Source organism: Alexandromys fortis, unplaced genomic scaffold (genome assembly GCF_014885135.2).
Source record: "Alexandromys fortis isolate MF-2015 unplaced genomic scaffold, M_Fortis_MF-2015_v1.1 scaffold_59, whole genome shotgun sequence".
In the NCBI taxonomy this organism is placed as follows: Eukaryota; Metazoa; Chordata; class Mammalia; order Rodentia; family Cricetidae; genus Alexandromys; species Alexandromys fortis.
The window spans coordinates 7571504-7584917 of record NW_026067943.1 but is presented as its reverse complement, the minus strand read 5'-3'; the positions used below and the strand labels follow the sequence as shown (position 1 = coordinate 7584917).

At 44.7% G+C, this 13414-nt stretch overlaps 1 protein-coding gene and 1 long non-coding RNA gene across 2 annotated transcripts in view; one reads left to right on the top strand and one right to left on the bottom strand.

Annotated features, from left to right (window-relative positions):
* Nucleotides 1-4212, top strand: part of LOC126505495 (uncharacterized) — a 20605-nt gene extending 16393 nt beyond the window's left edge. The window contains exon 2 of the long non-coding RNA XR_007592918.1: nt 1861-4212. This is a non-coding gene — a long non-coding RNA (uncharacterized lncRNA). The remainder of the gene's footprint in view (nt 1-1860) is intronic.
* Nucleotides 4213-12265: 8053 nt separating this feature from the next.
* On the bottom strand, nt 12266-13159 carry Znf239 (zinc finger protein 239). The gene has a single exon (XM_050148475.1). It carries the CDS (start codon nt 13145-13147, stop codon nt 12542-12544), a length of 606 nt encoding a protein of 201 aa, XP_050004432.1. The 5' UTR covers nt 13148-13159; the 3' UTR covers nt 12266-12541.
* Between the last annotated feature and the right edge of the window lie 255 nt (nt 13160-13414).

Here is a 13414-nt window from a genome sequence, read left to right as displayed (position 1 = left end):
GTACCCTGCCCCTCATCCCTTACCATATATAAACTGTAACCCGTCCCTAATAAACTGAGGCCTTGACAAAGTTGCTTGGTCTCGTTCCTCTGTCTTAGCTCATTCCCTTCCAGGTAGCGCCCCTCCGAGACCCTGGAATAACTGGATTGCGGGTGGGTTACTAACCCCTAGACTGAGTAACCCAGACCCCAAAACGCAATCCACAATACACTATAAGGATGCAAACTAGAATCAGTAAAAGGGAAGGTATGCATGGGATAAAGTCTAAGGAAAGCCATTTGTAAAACTGTGTGGTGGTCAAACCTGATCCTGGTACCTCTGGAAGTGGAGCCAGGAGGGTCCTAACTTGTCAGAAGCCGGATGCCAGCAAGAGGTGGGGAGGTGGGGAGAAACAAGAAACCAAACAACTAATAAAAGAAAACAACAAAAAAGGTAAAGTTTAAAGGAAAAAAAAAATCAAACACTAGCTTCAGAGCTCCCCCACCCCATCCCAATGGAGTCTCAAGGGGCTCATTCCCAGCAACAAGCCTTGCAAACTTGTAGGAAGTATAGCCTTCTGGGAAAGCTCACCTAAGGCGGTAATCCAAGGACTTCATGTTTCCACCGCAAGTACTTAACCAACCGAGCCATCTCCTGCGTGCTCTTAGCAATTTATAATTCTCTTAGGCAAAAAGTATAAACTGTTTTGTTTTTCGAGACCCGGTTTCTTTGTGTAGCCCCGTATTAGCATTAGCTAATACAGTAATTAGCTCTGTTGACGAAGCTGGCCTCGAACTCACAGAGGTCCATCTACCTCCCAAGCGCTGTGATTAAAGGTGTTTGCCACCACCGGAATAAACACACTATTTAACGTCATATTTTGTCCTCCACCTTCTGAGAGCTGGTATTACAGGTGTAAATCACAACTTCAAGGTTATGGCTGGCATTTAAAATAAAGGGGACCTAGAGTAATCTTCTGGACGCAAATGTGTAGTGCTAGCAGCTACGCAATGGTTTCAGTGCCCAGGTTCAGACGTCGTTAGGTAGTCTGCGGTTGTTGATAACCACAGCAGCTTAGCACTGAGGCAAGAAGTTCACAAAACCACGCGTTTCTGTCCCCGTGTGAGTTCGCTACCACATTTACAATGAATACCAACATTGTTCATCTGTGATTAGCACAGATGTTTGCAGACTAGCGCCAGCAGCTAGGTGTGCGCTTTCGTGGTTACTCACAGTTAATGTACTCCAGTAACCAGAAGTCTGGGTCATGTTTTCACACCGGAGCTGTCTAAACCGTGGTAACGAACTAGGACCCATTGCATTCAGTACAGTCCTGTGTATGTGGGAGTCGGCACCGTGCAAATCCAAGTCGTGAATATCTGCAAGGTTTATGTTACTCCCTAAGTTCCAGCTATTAGGTTTCTTAATATTTGGGGCTTTGTTTTTCATTTTTATTTTTCAAATGGTCTCTCTATGTAGCCCAGGCTAATCTCATGTTACAATTTCAAAACCGGTGAATACCAAATTGTTATTAGTATACAGCGCCTCTTTTCTCTAGCACAAAAGTTTTATTTCATTCTTCAGCCTCTCATAAAGTACCTATAGGTGCTCTGAGATTCTCGTGGGTGGTTTGCTAACTTGTGCGACTTTATTACTCAGTTATTTTTTAAAATCCGAATATTTATTAATAAATTTTGTCTGATTCTGGAATCGGACTGGCGGTCTTTGCACATACTTGGCAAAGGCGAGTAATCTCCCCACTGACCTCTGCTCCAAGCTCAAGCCAAGAAAACGGCAGTATTGTTTCCTGAAAAGTTAGGCCCTTTATTTATTTTTTGTTGTTGTTGTTTTCTGAAAGTTTTTTTTTCTTAATGTACAAAGACCCGGCACGCGCCAATCGATAGGGACAGAAACTGCGCACTCGTATTCAGCCTACATTTCCGGATCCGATCCTGGCGGTCTGAGCAAGCGCGGAAGGAGCGACAACCCTGGCCGCATGACTCATCCTGCTTTCCCCGGGTCCAAGCAGGGAAAAGGAGAGAAGTCAGATGCGCATGCGCTCTCCGAAGTTTGTAGCGTTCCCGCACTGCAAATCCTGTTTTTGTAAAAGTCACCTAAGGGAGGTGCGGCTGAGTCACTTCCTCCATGCTTTTGAGGTACTGGGGACGGAACCCAGGGCCTCACAGAGCTAGGCGAGCACTCCCGCCAGCCACTTTCACTGGGTGGACTGCATTTTGATCTACACACTCTGTTGGCGTAGCTCTGCGAGGACAGCATGCCATACCACGCTAATGCCATCACTACCTCCGCCGCGACCTCCTGTGAGCACACGGTTGTCACTTAGACCTTTTTCTCCCCGGGGCCACACACGTGCCCGGGACGCTGGCCTTCGGTTGCTACTGCGCACGCGCGGCGTCGCGAATCCGGTCCGCAGAGGACACAGCTCGCCCCCTGGCGCGCAGCGCCAGAACGCCGGACGTTGCTCTTGCGCACGCGCGGTGCAGCTCAGGCCGGAGCGCGAGAGCGCGATTTGGCGCCAAGGAGAGGGCGCGCCCGGCGGACTGCGCAATCAGCGGCTTAAATTGCGTGCGTTCGTCTCCCGGGTTTGCGGGAAGCCGCGCGGGGGACCCACGGCTCTGGCCTTGCCATTTGCCGCTGCCGTGTGGACTTCGCCCCCTTAAGGCGCTTGTACTTTTCGGGTTGTGGTGTCTCTGGGCTTTTGAATCATACTTTATAATGGAGGACGCCATACCCGGTGTGAGCTCGCCCGACAGAACTGGATATCGGAAGTTCGTAGAGCGGCGCCCGGAAGTGGTTCATCAAGTTTACTAGTGTGGTAAACCCGATTTTAGTCCCCAGGAGTGTGAGAGGAGGTGTGTAGTTGTGTAGCTGGCCCAGCTGTGAAGCCATTAGGGTTGCGTGCAGAGCCCGCTACCGTTCACACTATGCCCCTTTTCCACGATAAAGTGTTGATACTCTTGCTTCAAAGATGGTATGAGGGACTTTATTCTAGAGCCACGTATGAGGGACTGTGACCCGGGATAAGAGATGCAGGTCACCCGAAAGTCCATGTTTAATCTAGTAATAATTGGATGAAATGTTGGAAATAACAGAACAACGTCATAAATCAAGAAAGACACTTGACATGCTTTGAATTAAAGAATTTACACGTGAGCCATGGCTCCTCTCCCTCTGTCACACACACACACACACACACACACACACACACACACACACACACACACACACACGGCTCTAGTACCACCTTGGGCTTGGGCTTCATTGTCATAGTAGCCCATCATTATCTGTTGTCTTGGGCCCTAGCCTCTTAAGTGCTGGAAGTCTGAAGTTGATCTTCACCTTCCTGTAACAAGCATTAACCGGCTGTTGAGCCAGCTCCTGTGCACATTAAAATATTATTTGTGAGCCGGGCGGTGGTGGCGCACGCCTTTAATCCCAGCACTCGGGAGGCAGAGGCAGGCGGATCTCTGTGAGTTCGAGACCAGCCTGGTCTACAGAGCTAGTTCCAGGACAGGCTCCAAAGCCACAGAGAAACCCTGTCTTGAAAAATCGTAAATAAAATAAAATATTATTTGTGGCCAGATGGTGATGGCGCACACCTTTAATCCCAGCACTCGAGAGGCAGAGGCAGGTAGATCTCTGTGAATTCGAGGCCAGCCAAAGCTACAGAGAAACCCTGTCTCGAAAAACAAAAACAAAATTACTTGTGATTGTTTAGCTCTTGTGGTGCCATTTAAATGAGAAGAATACTGTTTGAAGAACCAGCTTGCCTCCATCTGTGGCTCAAAAGCCATCTTTTACTAAAGAGAAACTAGATTCATTCCTTTTCATGATTAAACCATTTTTTCGATTTGACTGTGCCCCACCTTAGTTACAAATGGTTCTGAAGTGCCTGTTACAGAAATGGCAATTGTGTTTTTGCTTCAAAAAGATGTTTATGACCATCTTGCAACCCTACTTTGTTTCAAACGGTTATATGAGCACCTGTGTCTGCCTTGTTCTGCACGCCTTGCAAACATATCTGTTTCAGGAGGGACTAACTTGTTATGCTTACGTTCTGTTCTAGTAATACCTCCTGTTTTGCCTGGCAAATCCCCCATTCGGAAAGCCCCTATCCCTGAGCTATAAAAGCCTTGTCTTCACCCAGTGCTGACCTCAATTTGTGCCATAGAGGGAGATAGCTGTGTACACAAATAAAAAACCCTGCTCTAATTAATGGCTTACTTTAATTAGTTTGGCCTTGTTCATTTGCGTCTGTGGTCTTTCTCCTTCCATCTTTGGAATTAACACTTTCCCACCAGAATTGTAAATGGGATCTTGTGAAGGTATCAGGTGACAACGTGTGTGTAAATCTCCTTTTGGATTCCAGTTGTCTGGATTGCAGAGGTCTCAGTCTAGCTAACCTTGTGCCCCGCCCACAGAACTCTTAAAAACATTTAAAAAATATGCATGTCAGCCAGGAGAGGTTGCACGAGCCTTTACTCACGCGTAGATCTCTGAGTTCAAGGCCAGCCTGACCTACAGAGTGAGTTACTGGGCTGCCTGGACTACACAGAGAAACCCTGTTTCGAAATAGCAAACAAAGCTGGGTGGTGGTGGCACACGCCTTTAATCCCAGCACCTGGGAGGCAGAGGCAGGTGGATCTCTGTGAGTTTGAGGCCAGCCTGATCTACAAGAGCTAGTTTAGGCATGGTTAAGATGGCTCAGACGCTAAGAGCACAGGCTGCTCTTCCAGAGGTCCTGAGTTCAATTCCCAGCAACCACAGGGTGGCTCATAACCATCTGTAATGAGATCTGGTGTTCTCTTCTGGCCCACAGGGATACATGCAGGCCGAATATTGTATATATAATAAATAAATAAATCTTTTTTTTTCTTTTAGAGCTAGTTCAAGGACAGGCTCCAAAGCTACAGAGAAACCCTTCTCAAAACAAAACAAACAAACAAAAACAACAACAACAACAAAAAAAAACAAAAAAGCAAAAGAAAAAGAAGAAAAATACCAAACAAATAACAACCAAATAAACAAACAAACATGCATTTCTATATGTATTAGTTCTCTGCCTTTATTTTTTTTAGATTGCCTTGGCTACTTTTTGTCTCTGTAGATCAGTCTGGGCTCAAACTCACAAGAGATCTCCCTGCCTCTGCTTCTCAAGTGCTGGGTATTAAGGTGTGGGCCACCATGCCCAGATTATCTTTTAATTTTGGTGTAAAATTTAATCATCTTGTCATTTCTCTCCTTATCTATACCCTTAAACTGATGGAATTTAGTATTGCTTTAAATCTATAGATTGATTTAGGAGAATGGTCACATTACAATTTATGAACATGGCATTTTTCTCAATTTACTTTTTTTTTTTTTTGAGACAGTGTCTCTCTACATAGTCCTGGCTATGCTGGAGTTCACTATTTCACTAGGCTGGCCTTAAACTCACAGAGATCCTTTTTCCTCTGCCTCCTTAGTGCTGGGATCAAAAGCGTGCACCACCATATACTGCACTTAGTCTAATTTAATTTTTCTCACCAATGATTATCTTCTATGCTGATGTTTTCTGTTTTGGCATAAAAATTATTTGTACTTGAATATTACTGGCATATAGAAATTCAAGTAGTTATTATATATTTAACTATTCAGTATCTGGTAACCTAACTATTGTTGTGGGTCTGAGACTCCCAGTCAACCCAAGCAGAGGTTTAGAAAAGCAAGATTTATTTCGGGGCAAAACCACAGAAACTGATTGATCAGGGACCACAGTACAGATTCGGGAGCTGAGTGCTTCAGCAAGTATTTAAGCACAAAACCCACAAACATCTGTGCCAAATTACAGTTACACTTTTCTACCAATCAGGATTCAAGATTAGGGCTTTCCCCCTCTCTGCTCCATCATTGTCAACTGACACAGAATGCAAACTTTTCAGTCGAACCAGTCAGATTCATTTGTTCTTTCTGTTGTTAGGAACAACCATAATGTTTTTAGAGAGCTAAAGATCATAACAGACTATTTAGGAGGAGGTGGGTCAGCTATTGGAAAGTTCACAGCTTCCCCACCACTTGAGAATCTGAACTCTGTTTCACCCTACAGGTAAAATGGAGTCTAAAGTGAAAATGAAAGTACTTAGGACAAGGTGCTTTTGCCTGTTCCCAAATAATTTTATACGCAGATTATCTTACATTATTTTAAAGATTTATTTTGTATATGTGAATGTTTTGCCAATCTCCTAGAACTAGAGTTATGGATGGTTGTTAGCCAACATGTGGATACCTGGGAACTGAACCTTTATTCTTTGCCAGAACAACTAGTATTCTTAGATACTACATTTTATTTTTTGAGATAGAGTGTTGCTATAAGTAATCAAGAGGTTGCAGTAAAGAAACTACCAACACAACCATTCCATTAGGGGGGAAGCTTTCTGTTTTGTTTTGTTTTCGAGACAAGGTTTCTCTGTAGCTTTGGAGTCTGTCCTGGAGCTTGCACTATAAACCAGGTTGGCCTCGAACTCGCAGAGATCTGCCTGCCTCTACATCCTGAGTGCTGGGATTAAAGGTGTGTGTCACCACAGCCTGGCAAGGGTAAGGTTTTTATTGTGGACAAGAGAGAGAAAATATCCAGAGGCATCTGGGAGAGTCCAGAGCTGAGAAAAGAAAGCAGCCTGTCTGCAGAGCTACTTTCAGAACAGCCAAGGCTACACAAAGAAAACCTGTCATGAAAAAAAAAATCACTAGGATTGTATCTGGGATCTAGATTTTCTTTTCTTCCTTCCTCCCTTTCTCTTGCCTTCTCTCTCTCTCTCTCTCTCTCTCTCTCTCTCTCTCTCTCTCTCTCTCATTTTTTTTTCGAGACAGGGTTTCTCTGTGGCTTTGGAGCCTGTCCTGAAACTAGCTCTTGTAGGCCAGGCTGGCCTCGAGCTCACAGAGATTCTCCCTCCTCTGCCTCCCAAGTGCTGGGATTCAAGGCATGTGCCACCACTGCCCGGCTCTTTCTTTCTTCTTTTTTGAGACAGGGTTTTTCTGTGTAACAGTCCTGACTGTCTTGGAACTCGCTTTGTAGACCAGACTGGCTTCGAACTCCCTGAGATTCACCTCCCTCTGCCTCTCAAGTGCTGGGATTAAAGGCATGCACCACTACTGCCCGGTTTAGATTTTCTTTTTTTGTAATTTATTATCATTATAATTTATGAGACAGTGTCTTATGTAGCCCAGACTGGCCCCAAGTTTGTGTATAGCCAAGGATAACTTTGAACTTTTGATCTTTCTGCCTTTTCCTCCCTGGGTGCTGATGCACAGGCATGCCTCACCAAGCAGTGCTAGGCAAGCATTCTACTGAGCTACATTCTCAGCCCTCTTTTTTTTTAAATATTTATTTATTTATTTATTTATTATGTATACAATATTCTGTCTGTATGCCTGAAGGCCAGAAGAGGGCGCCAGACCTCTTTACAGATGGTTGTGAGCCACCATGTGGTTGCTGGGAATTGAACTCAGGACCTTTGGAAGAGCAGGCAATGCTCTTAACCACTGAGCCATCTCTCCAGCCCCATTCTCAGCCCTCTTGATGTAGATTTTCTAAATTGTAGATTCAATGACTCTGTGTTTTAGTTTGTCCCTTAGAACATAGGTGGGACTGTTTCTAATTTGTCATTTGTCATCCCTAGATGGGGGAAAGTTGGTGCTTATTCCAAGATCAGAGTGATGACCTGTACCATTTCACATGTCCTCAGTCACACTAAAGGTTTTTCACAGTTAGTTTTTCTTTCTGTCTCTGTTTGTGTGAAGATGAGCTAGAGATCAGCAGCACGCGAGGGACTCAAAGCCTTGGCTTTGTCCTGCTCCTTACTGCTGAAGAGCTCTCGGGGTGACTTCCCAAGGTTGAGTCTCCCTTGTTCTGCGTGTGACCCTCAAACCCACTGATTACTTTTCTTCTGCGTCTCCTCACTTCCAGGATGCCATGTGCTCTTTATTTTCCTTCCCTCATCGTTCACAGGTCTTATCTTTTCTTTCTATGTCTGAATGTTTGTGTGGTCTGTTGGCAGTTCCTGCCTTGATTTCATCATCTCCTTGTCTCAGGCTCCTCTTGGCAGTGTCGTCTAATCTCATCAGTCTTCTCTGGGCCAGATCTCTCTGGATAATCTCTCTAGTGATGCTCTGTTTTCACCTGCGGGATGCATGCATCCATTTTCTCTGCATAGTCACTTGAATGTTCAGAAGACCCAAACCTTGTCTTGGTCTCCTGCCCCCACCCCAAGCCTACTCCTTTTTCTTGTTTAACAGAAACTCAGAATTATCTTATCAGCCAAATTTCTAGAGGACATCTTGTAGATGTCACTAGGGGTGGGCCTTGAGGTATGAAAGTTAACTTTCTCTGCTTCTTGCCAGCTTGTGACTGTGTTTGAGATATTAGCCTCAGTCGCTGTTCCAGCTGCCTGCTACAACTCAGCCATTATGGACTATAACCCCTCAGACTGTAAGCCCCCAATAAATTCATCTGGTTTGTAAACCAGGCTGACCTCGAACTCATGGATATAATGAACCGCATAAATGGGCTCAAAGACAGAAATTTACATGATCATCTCATTAGATGCAGAAAAAGCCTTTGAAAATATCCAACATCCCTTCATAATAAAAGTGCTGGAGAATCTAGGGATACAGGGGATATAGCTCAATATAAATTATGACAACACCAACAAGCTCACAGCCAACATCTGCTACATGGGGGAAAAAAAATCAAAACACTTCCATTAGAATCAGGAAGAAGACAAGGATGTCCACTATCTCCTCTTGTTTAATATAGTACTTATAACTCCTGCCTAGAACAGTAGACCAGTGACAGAGATAAAGGGGATACAAATGGGAAAGGAAGAAGTCAAGGAACACTGATTTTCAGATAAGACTTTACAAATAAAAGACCCTAAAGACTCCACCAAGCAATTTTTACATCTGATAACAACATTCAAAGTAGCAGGATACAGTTTACAAAATTCAGTAGTCTTTCTATGTATAAATGACAAAGAGACCAGGGAAACAATACCACTCACACTAACCAAAACTTTTTATTTTTTTGTTTGTTTTTCTAGACAGGGTTTCTCTGTGGTTTTGGAGCCTGTCCTGGAACTAGCTCTTGTAGACCAGGCTGGTCTCACAGAGATCCGCCTGCCTCTGCCTCCCAAGTGCGCCACCACCGCCTGGTCTAACCAAAACTTAAAACAAAATTTTGGAAGAAATCTAACCAAAGTAGTGAAAGACTTACACAATAAAATTTTAAATCACTGAAAAGAAATTGAAGCTAGGCTTGGTGGAGCACACCTTTAATCCCAGTACTTAGGAAGACAGAGGCAGGCAGATCTCTGTGAGTTCAAGGCCAGCCTGGTCCAGAGAGCAAGTGCCAGGATAGGCTCCAAAACTACACAGAGAAACCCTGTCTTGAAAAACAAAACTTGTTTTTTACAAACAAGTTTTATTTTTATGTGTATTGATGTTTTGCCTGCATGTATGCCTGTATTGGATCCCTTGGAACTGGAGTTGCAGATAGTTGTGGGCTGCCATGTGGGTGCTGGGAATTGAACTAGAGTCCTCCAGAAGAACGGAGAGTGCTTATAACCTCTGAGCCATCTCTCCAGCCCTTTCTTTGGCTTTTTTATTGAGAGAATTTGGATGCTTGAATATAAACAAAATAAATAAATATGCCAAGCAATGGTAGCATACAGCTTTAATCACAGTACTCGGGGAGGCAGAAACAAGTCTCTGTGAGTTCAAGGCCAACCTGGTCTACAGAGTGAGTTCCAAGACAGAGATACACAGAGAAACTCTGTCTCAAAAAATAAACAAAAAATAATTAAAATAAATAAATAAATCTAACTTTATTAGATTTATTCATTTTATGTGCCTTGCTTGCATGTATGTATGGTGTACCATATGCATTCTTGGTTCCTATGTAGATAAGAAAATGACATTAGATTCCTGTAATTGGTGTCACAGATGGTTGTGAGCTACCATATGGGTGCTGGGAACTGAACTTTGGTCTTTTGCAAAAGCAACAGGTGTGCTTTACAGCTGAGCCATCTATCCAGGTCAACTTTTTTTTTTTTTTTTTTTAAAGAAATAGCTATTCAAGATTTCTTGGCTTATTTGTTAGTATATGCCATCAACAGAAATTGTTATCTAAGTTGTGTGATACTAAAATTCTCTTATTCCTTTTAATGTGTAAAGGATCTGTAACTTTGAAACTTTATATATCAGAGCTCAGGAGCTGCACTACTGTAGGATCCCAAAGCCAGAAGAAACATCCCAGATTTTACTGGAGAGTAGTTCTGGCTGGCTGGCTACACATAGCAATTTCTCCCAGAGACTAGAAAAAGCCAGGTGTGAAGAGGATCGTCCTATGTGGTAGGAGGATCATAAATTCAAGGGCAGCCTGGGCTGCAGAGCCCATCTCAAAAGCAAAGGCACACTTAACACAAAGCAAAGAGAGGGAGGTGGTAAAGTAGGAGCTTAAAATTGATGAAACAGCAAATGGAGAAACAGGAAATAGAGAACTACAATCTGGCTACAGAAGAGAACATGTATTCGTGGGATGAGGGGAATGTTCCACATATCCTTGGTCCTTAGTGTCATGGCTTTCCCATCATGCTTCATTCCCATCCTTCATTTTGTTAAGCAGCTCTTGGCCTAAAACCAAAACAGGCCTTCTTTTCCTTATCCCCTCATGTGAGTGTCATAAACCGTGCTTGCTTCTGTACAGATACCATGCCCACCCACCCATCTTCCTAGCCTCTAAGTTTTTGCTGAGATCCTCTTGTTGATGTCCTCTTGTAGACATTTCTGCTGCCATCTTTAAATAAACATTCCCAGAATTTAGCACTGTCCTGCAAATTAGACCTGCCTACCAAAGGCCCATCTTTAGAACTTTCTCCATAAGCCAATTTGAATTTATCAAATGTTTGTTTGCTTTGGCTGTTCTTTTTTCTTTTTCAAGACAGGGTTTCTCTGTACCTTTGAAGCATGTTCTGGAACTAGCTCTTGTAGATCAGGCTGGCCTCGAATTTACAGAGATCTGCCTGCCTCTGCCTCCCAAGTACTGGGATTAAAACTGTGCAACACCACTGCCCAATGACTGATCAAGTCTTAAGATGGTTTCTGCAGCCTCTGCTGATTGGCTGCCACATGTCCTACCTGTCCCAGCTTTCTTGAGTTCTGCCTCAGAACTTCTGCTAGATCATCTGTTCTCAGCAGTACTCAATGCTAGCTTTACTCTGCTAGTGACTTTGGATTTGTTGCTTTGGAGATTTCTCCCTTGTTTTTACTATCAACAAACTCAATTCATTAAGTAAAATCTAATTATTTACATTCCTGAGCAGCTGCCTGAGAGGAGGGGCTGACTGAAGCTTTGTCTATCACAGTAGTATGTGGAAAAGCACTTCCTGCACTGTGACTGTAATCTGACGCACAGTTTCTGTATTGAACACAACAGATCTCCATGTCCACTGTAGCGCCAGCTCCCCACCCCACCCTCAAACAGACACACCGTGTTCATAGTTTCGAGAAGGCTTTAATAAGTAAAAGGAATATAAAAAACTTGGCACATAATTCGGATGGAAACGTGAATTCCAATTTTTCAGAGAATATGAACAAAGGAAGCATACTGTGCTTGGGAAAATGCAAAGTTCCTGCAGTTAAAATTGTGGAATGTACTTCTAACAACACGAGCAGAATTGCAGTGTCCACTCTGCCCATTTGAGGAACCAGAATCGTCCATTCATTGTAGCGCGTGAAATGTGCAGGGTGCTCGGACTTTTTTTTTTCTGTGAGGGACTACATCTGAGTAATCTTTACTAACTCTTTCTTTTGAGGACCACAAAGGTAAGAGTCAAAAGTATTAAGCCAGGGCGTGGGGAAATAGCTTAATCAGTAAAGCTCTTGTCTTGCAGGCTCCAGACAGAATCCACATAAAAGAGTTGGGTGTGGCATTAAACACGTGTAAACCTAGCTGTGGTGAGCTGGGAAGCAGGGACAGGTAGAGCCACGGGACTTGCTGCCTGACTTACTAGTAACATTCCAGACCACAAGTGATAGACCCCAGTCTCAAACAAAAGTGACAGGCATCTGAGTACCTGAGATGCCCTCTCACCTCCACAGCCATGTGCACACATGCATGCACATACTGCACAGCACATGTACTCCTCTCTACATAAACACACACACACTCCTGCAAGTACAAAGTATTAACCTGGAAATTTGTGGGGTAGGTACTGGAACTCAAACCCAGGGCTTGCTTTATTTATTTATTGGGTTTTCGAGACAAAGTTTCTCTGTAGCTTTGGTGCCTGTCCTGGAACTAGCTCTTGTAGACCAGGTTAGCCTGGAACTCACAGCGATCTGCCTGCCTCTGCCTCCCAAGTGCTGGGATTAAAGGTGGGCGCCACCACCTCCCAGCTCCAAACCCAGGGCTTTAATGCATGCTAGATCTACCGCTGATCTGTACCCTCAGCCATGAAAAATATTCATCCTTACAATAAAAGTGTTCTGAATCGAGCAGGCCCGTTACTTAAGGAAGGTCCTTCCTGTGAACCCGCTGGTGGATGTGGAGATTGGAGCTCTGGCTGAAGCCCTTCCCACACTTGCTGCACTCATAGGGCTTCTCTCCGGTGTGCACTCTCTGATGGATGAGCAGTTTGGAGCTCTGGCTGAAGCCCTTCCCACACTTGCCACAGTGGTAGGGCTTTTCCCCGGTGTGCACTCTGAGGTGGATGCGCAGGTCTGAGCTCTGGCTGAAGCCCTTCCCACACTCACAGCACTGGTAGGGCTTCTCTCCCGTGTGGGTGCACCGGTGGATGTGGAGGTTGGAGCTCTGGCTGAAGCCCTTCCCACATTCTCCACACTTGTACGGCCTCTCTCCTGTGTGGACACGCTGGTGGATGTGCAGGTTTGACCGCTGGCTGAAGCTCATGCCGCAGTCCTTACACTCATAGGGCTTCTCTCCAGTGTGGACTCTCTGGTGTATGTGCAGCTTGGAGCCCTGACTAAAGCCCTTCCCACACCGGTCACACTTGTAAGGTTTCTCCCCTGTGTGGACTGCGTGATGGACGAGCAGACTTGAGCTCCTGGTGAAGCCCTTCCCGCATCTGTCACACTTGTAAGGTTTCTCATCCATGTGGACCGCTTGCTCCTGGGGAGGCCCGTCCCACACTGCTCACGCCCGCAGCTCTTTCCTTTCAGGCGGGGTCTCTGATGTGAAGTTCTCATCACACTGACCACAGGGGCATAGTTTCTCTGAAGTGAGAGTGTTCTTGATGCGATGACCATCTGGGTTGTGATAAGTGCCTTCCCGAAGTCATTACAGCAACAGGGTTTCTCTGTGTGCTTTCTCTGAAGACTGCAGGGGACTAATGGTGGCTTCCATCTACAGATGTCGTCACTG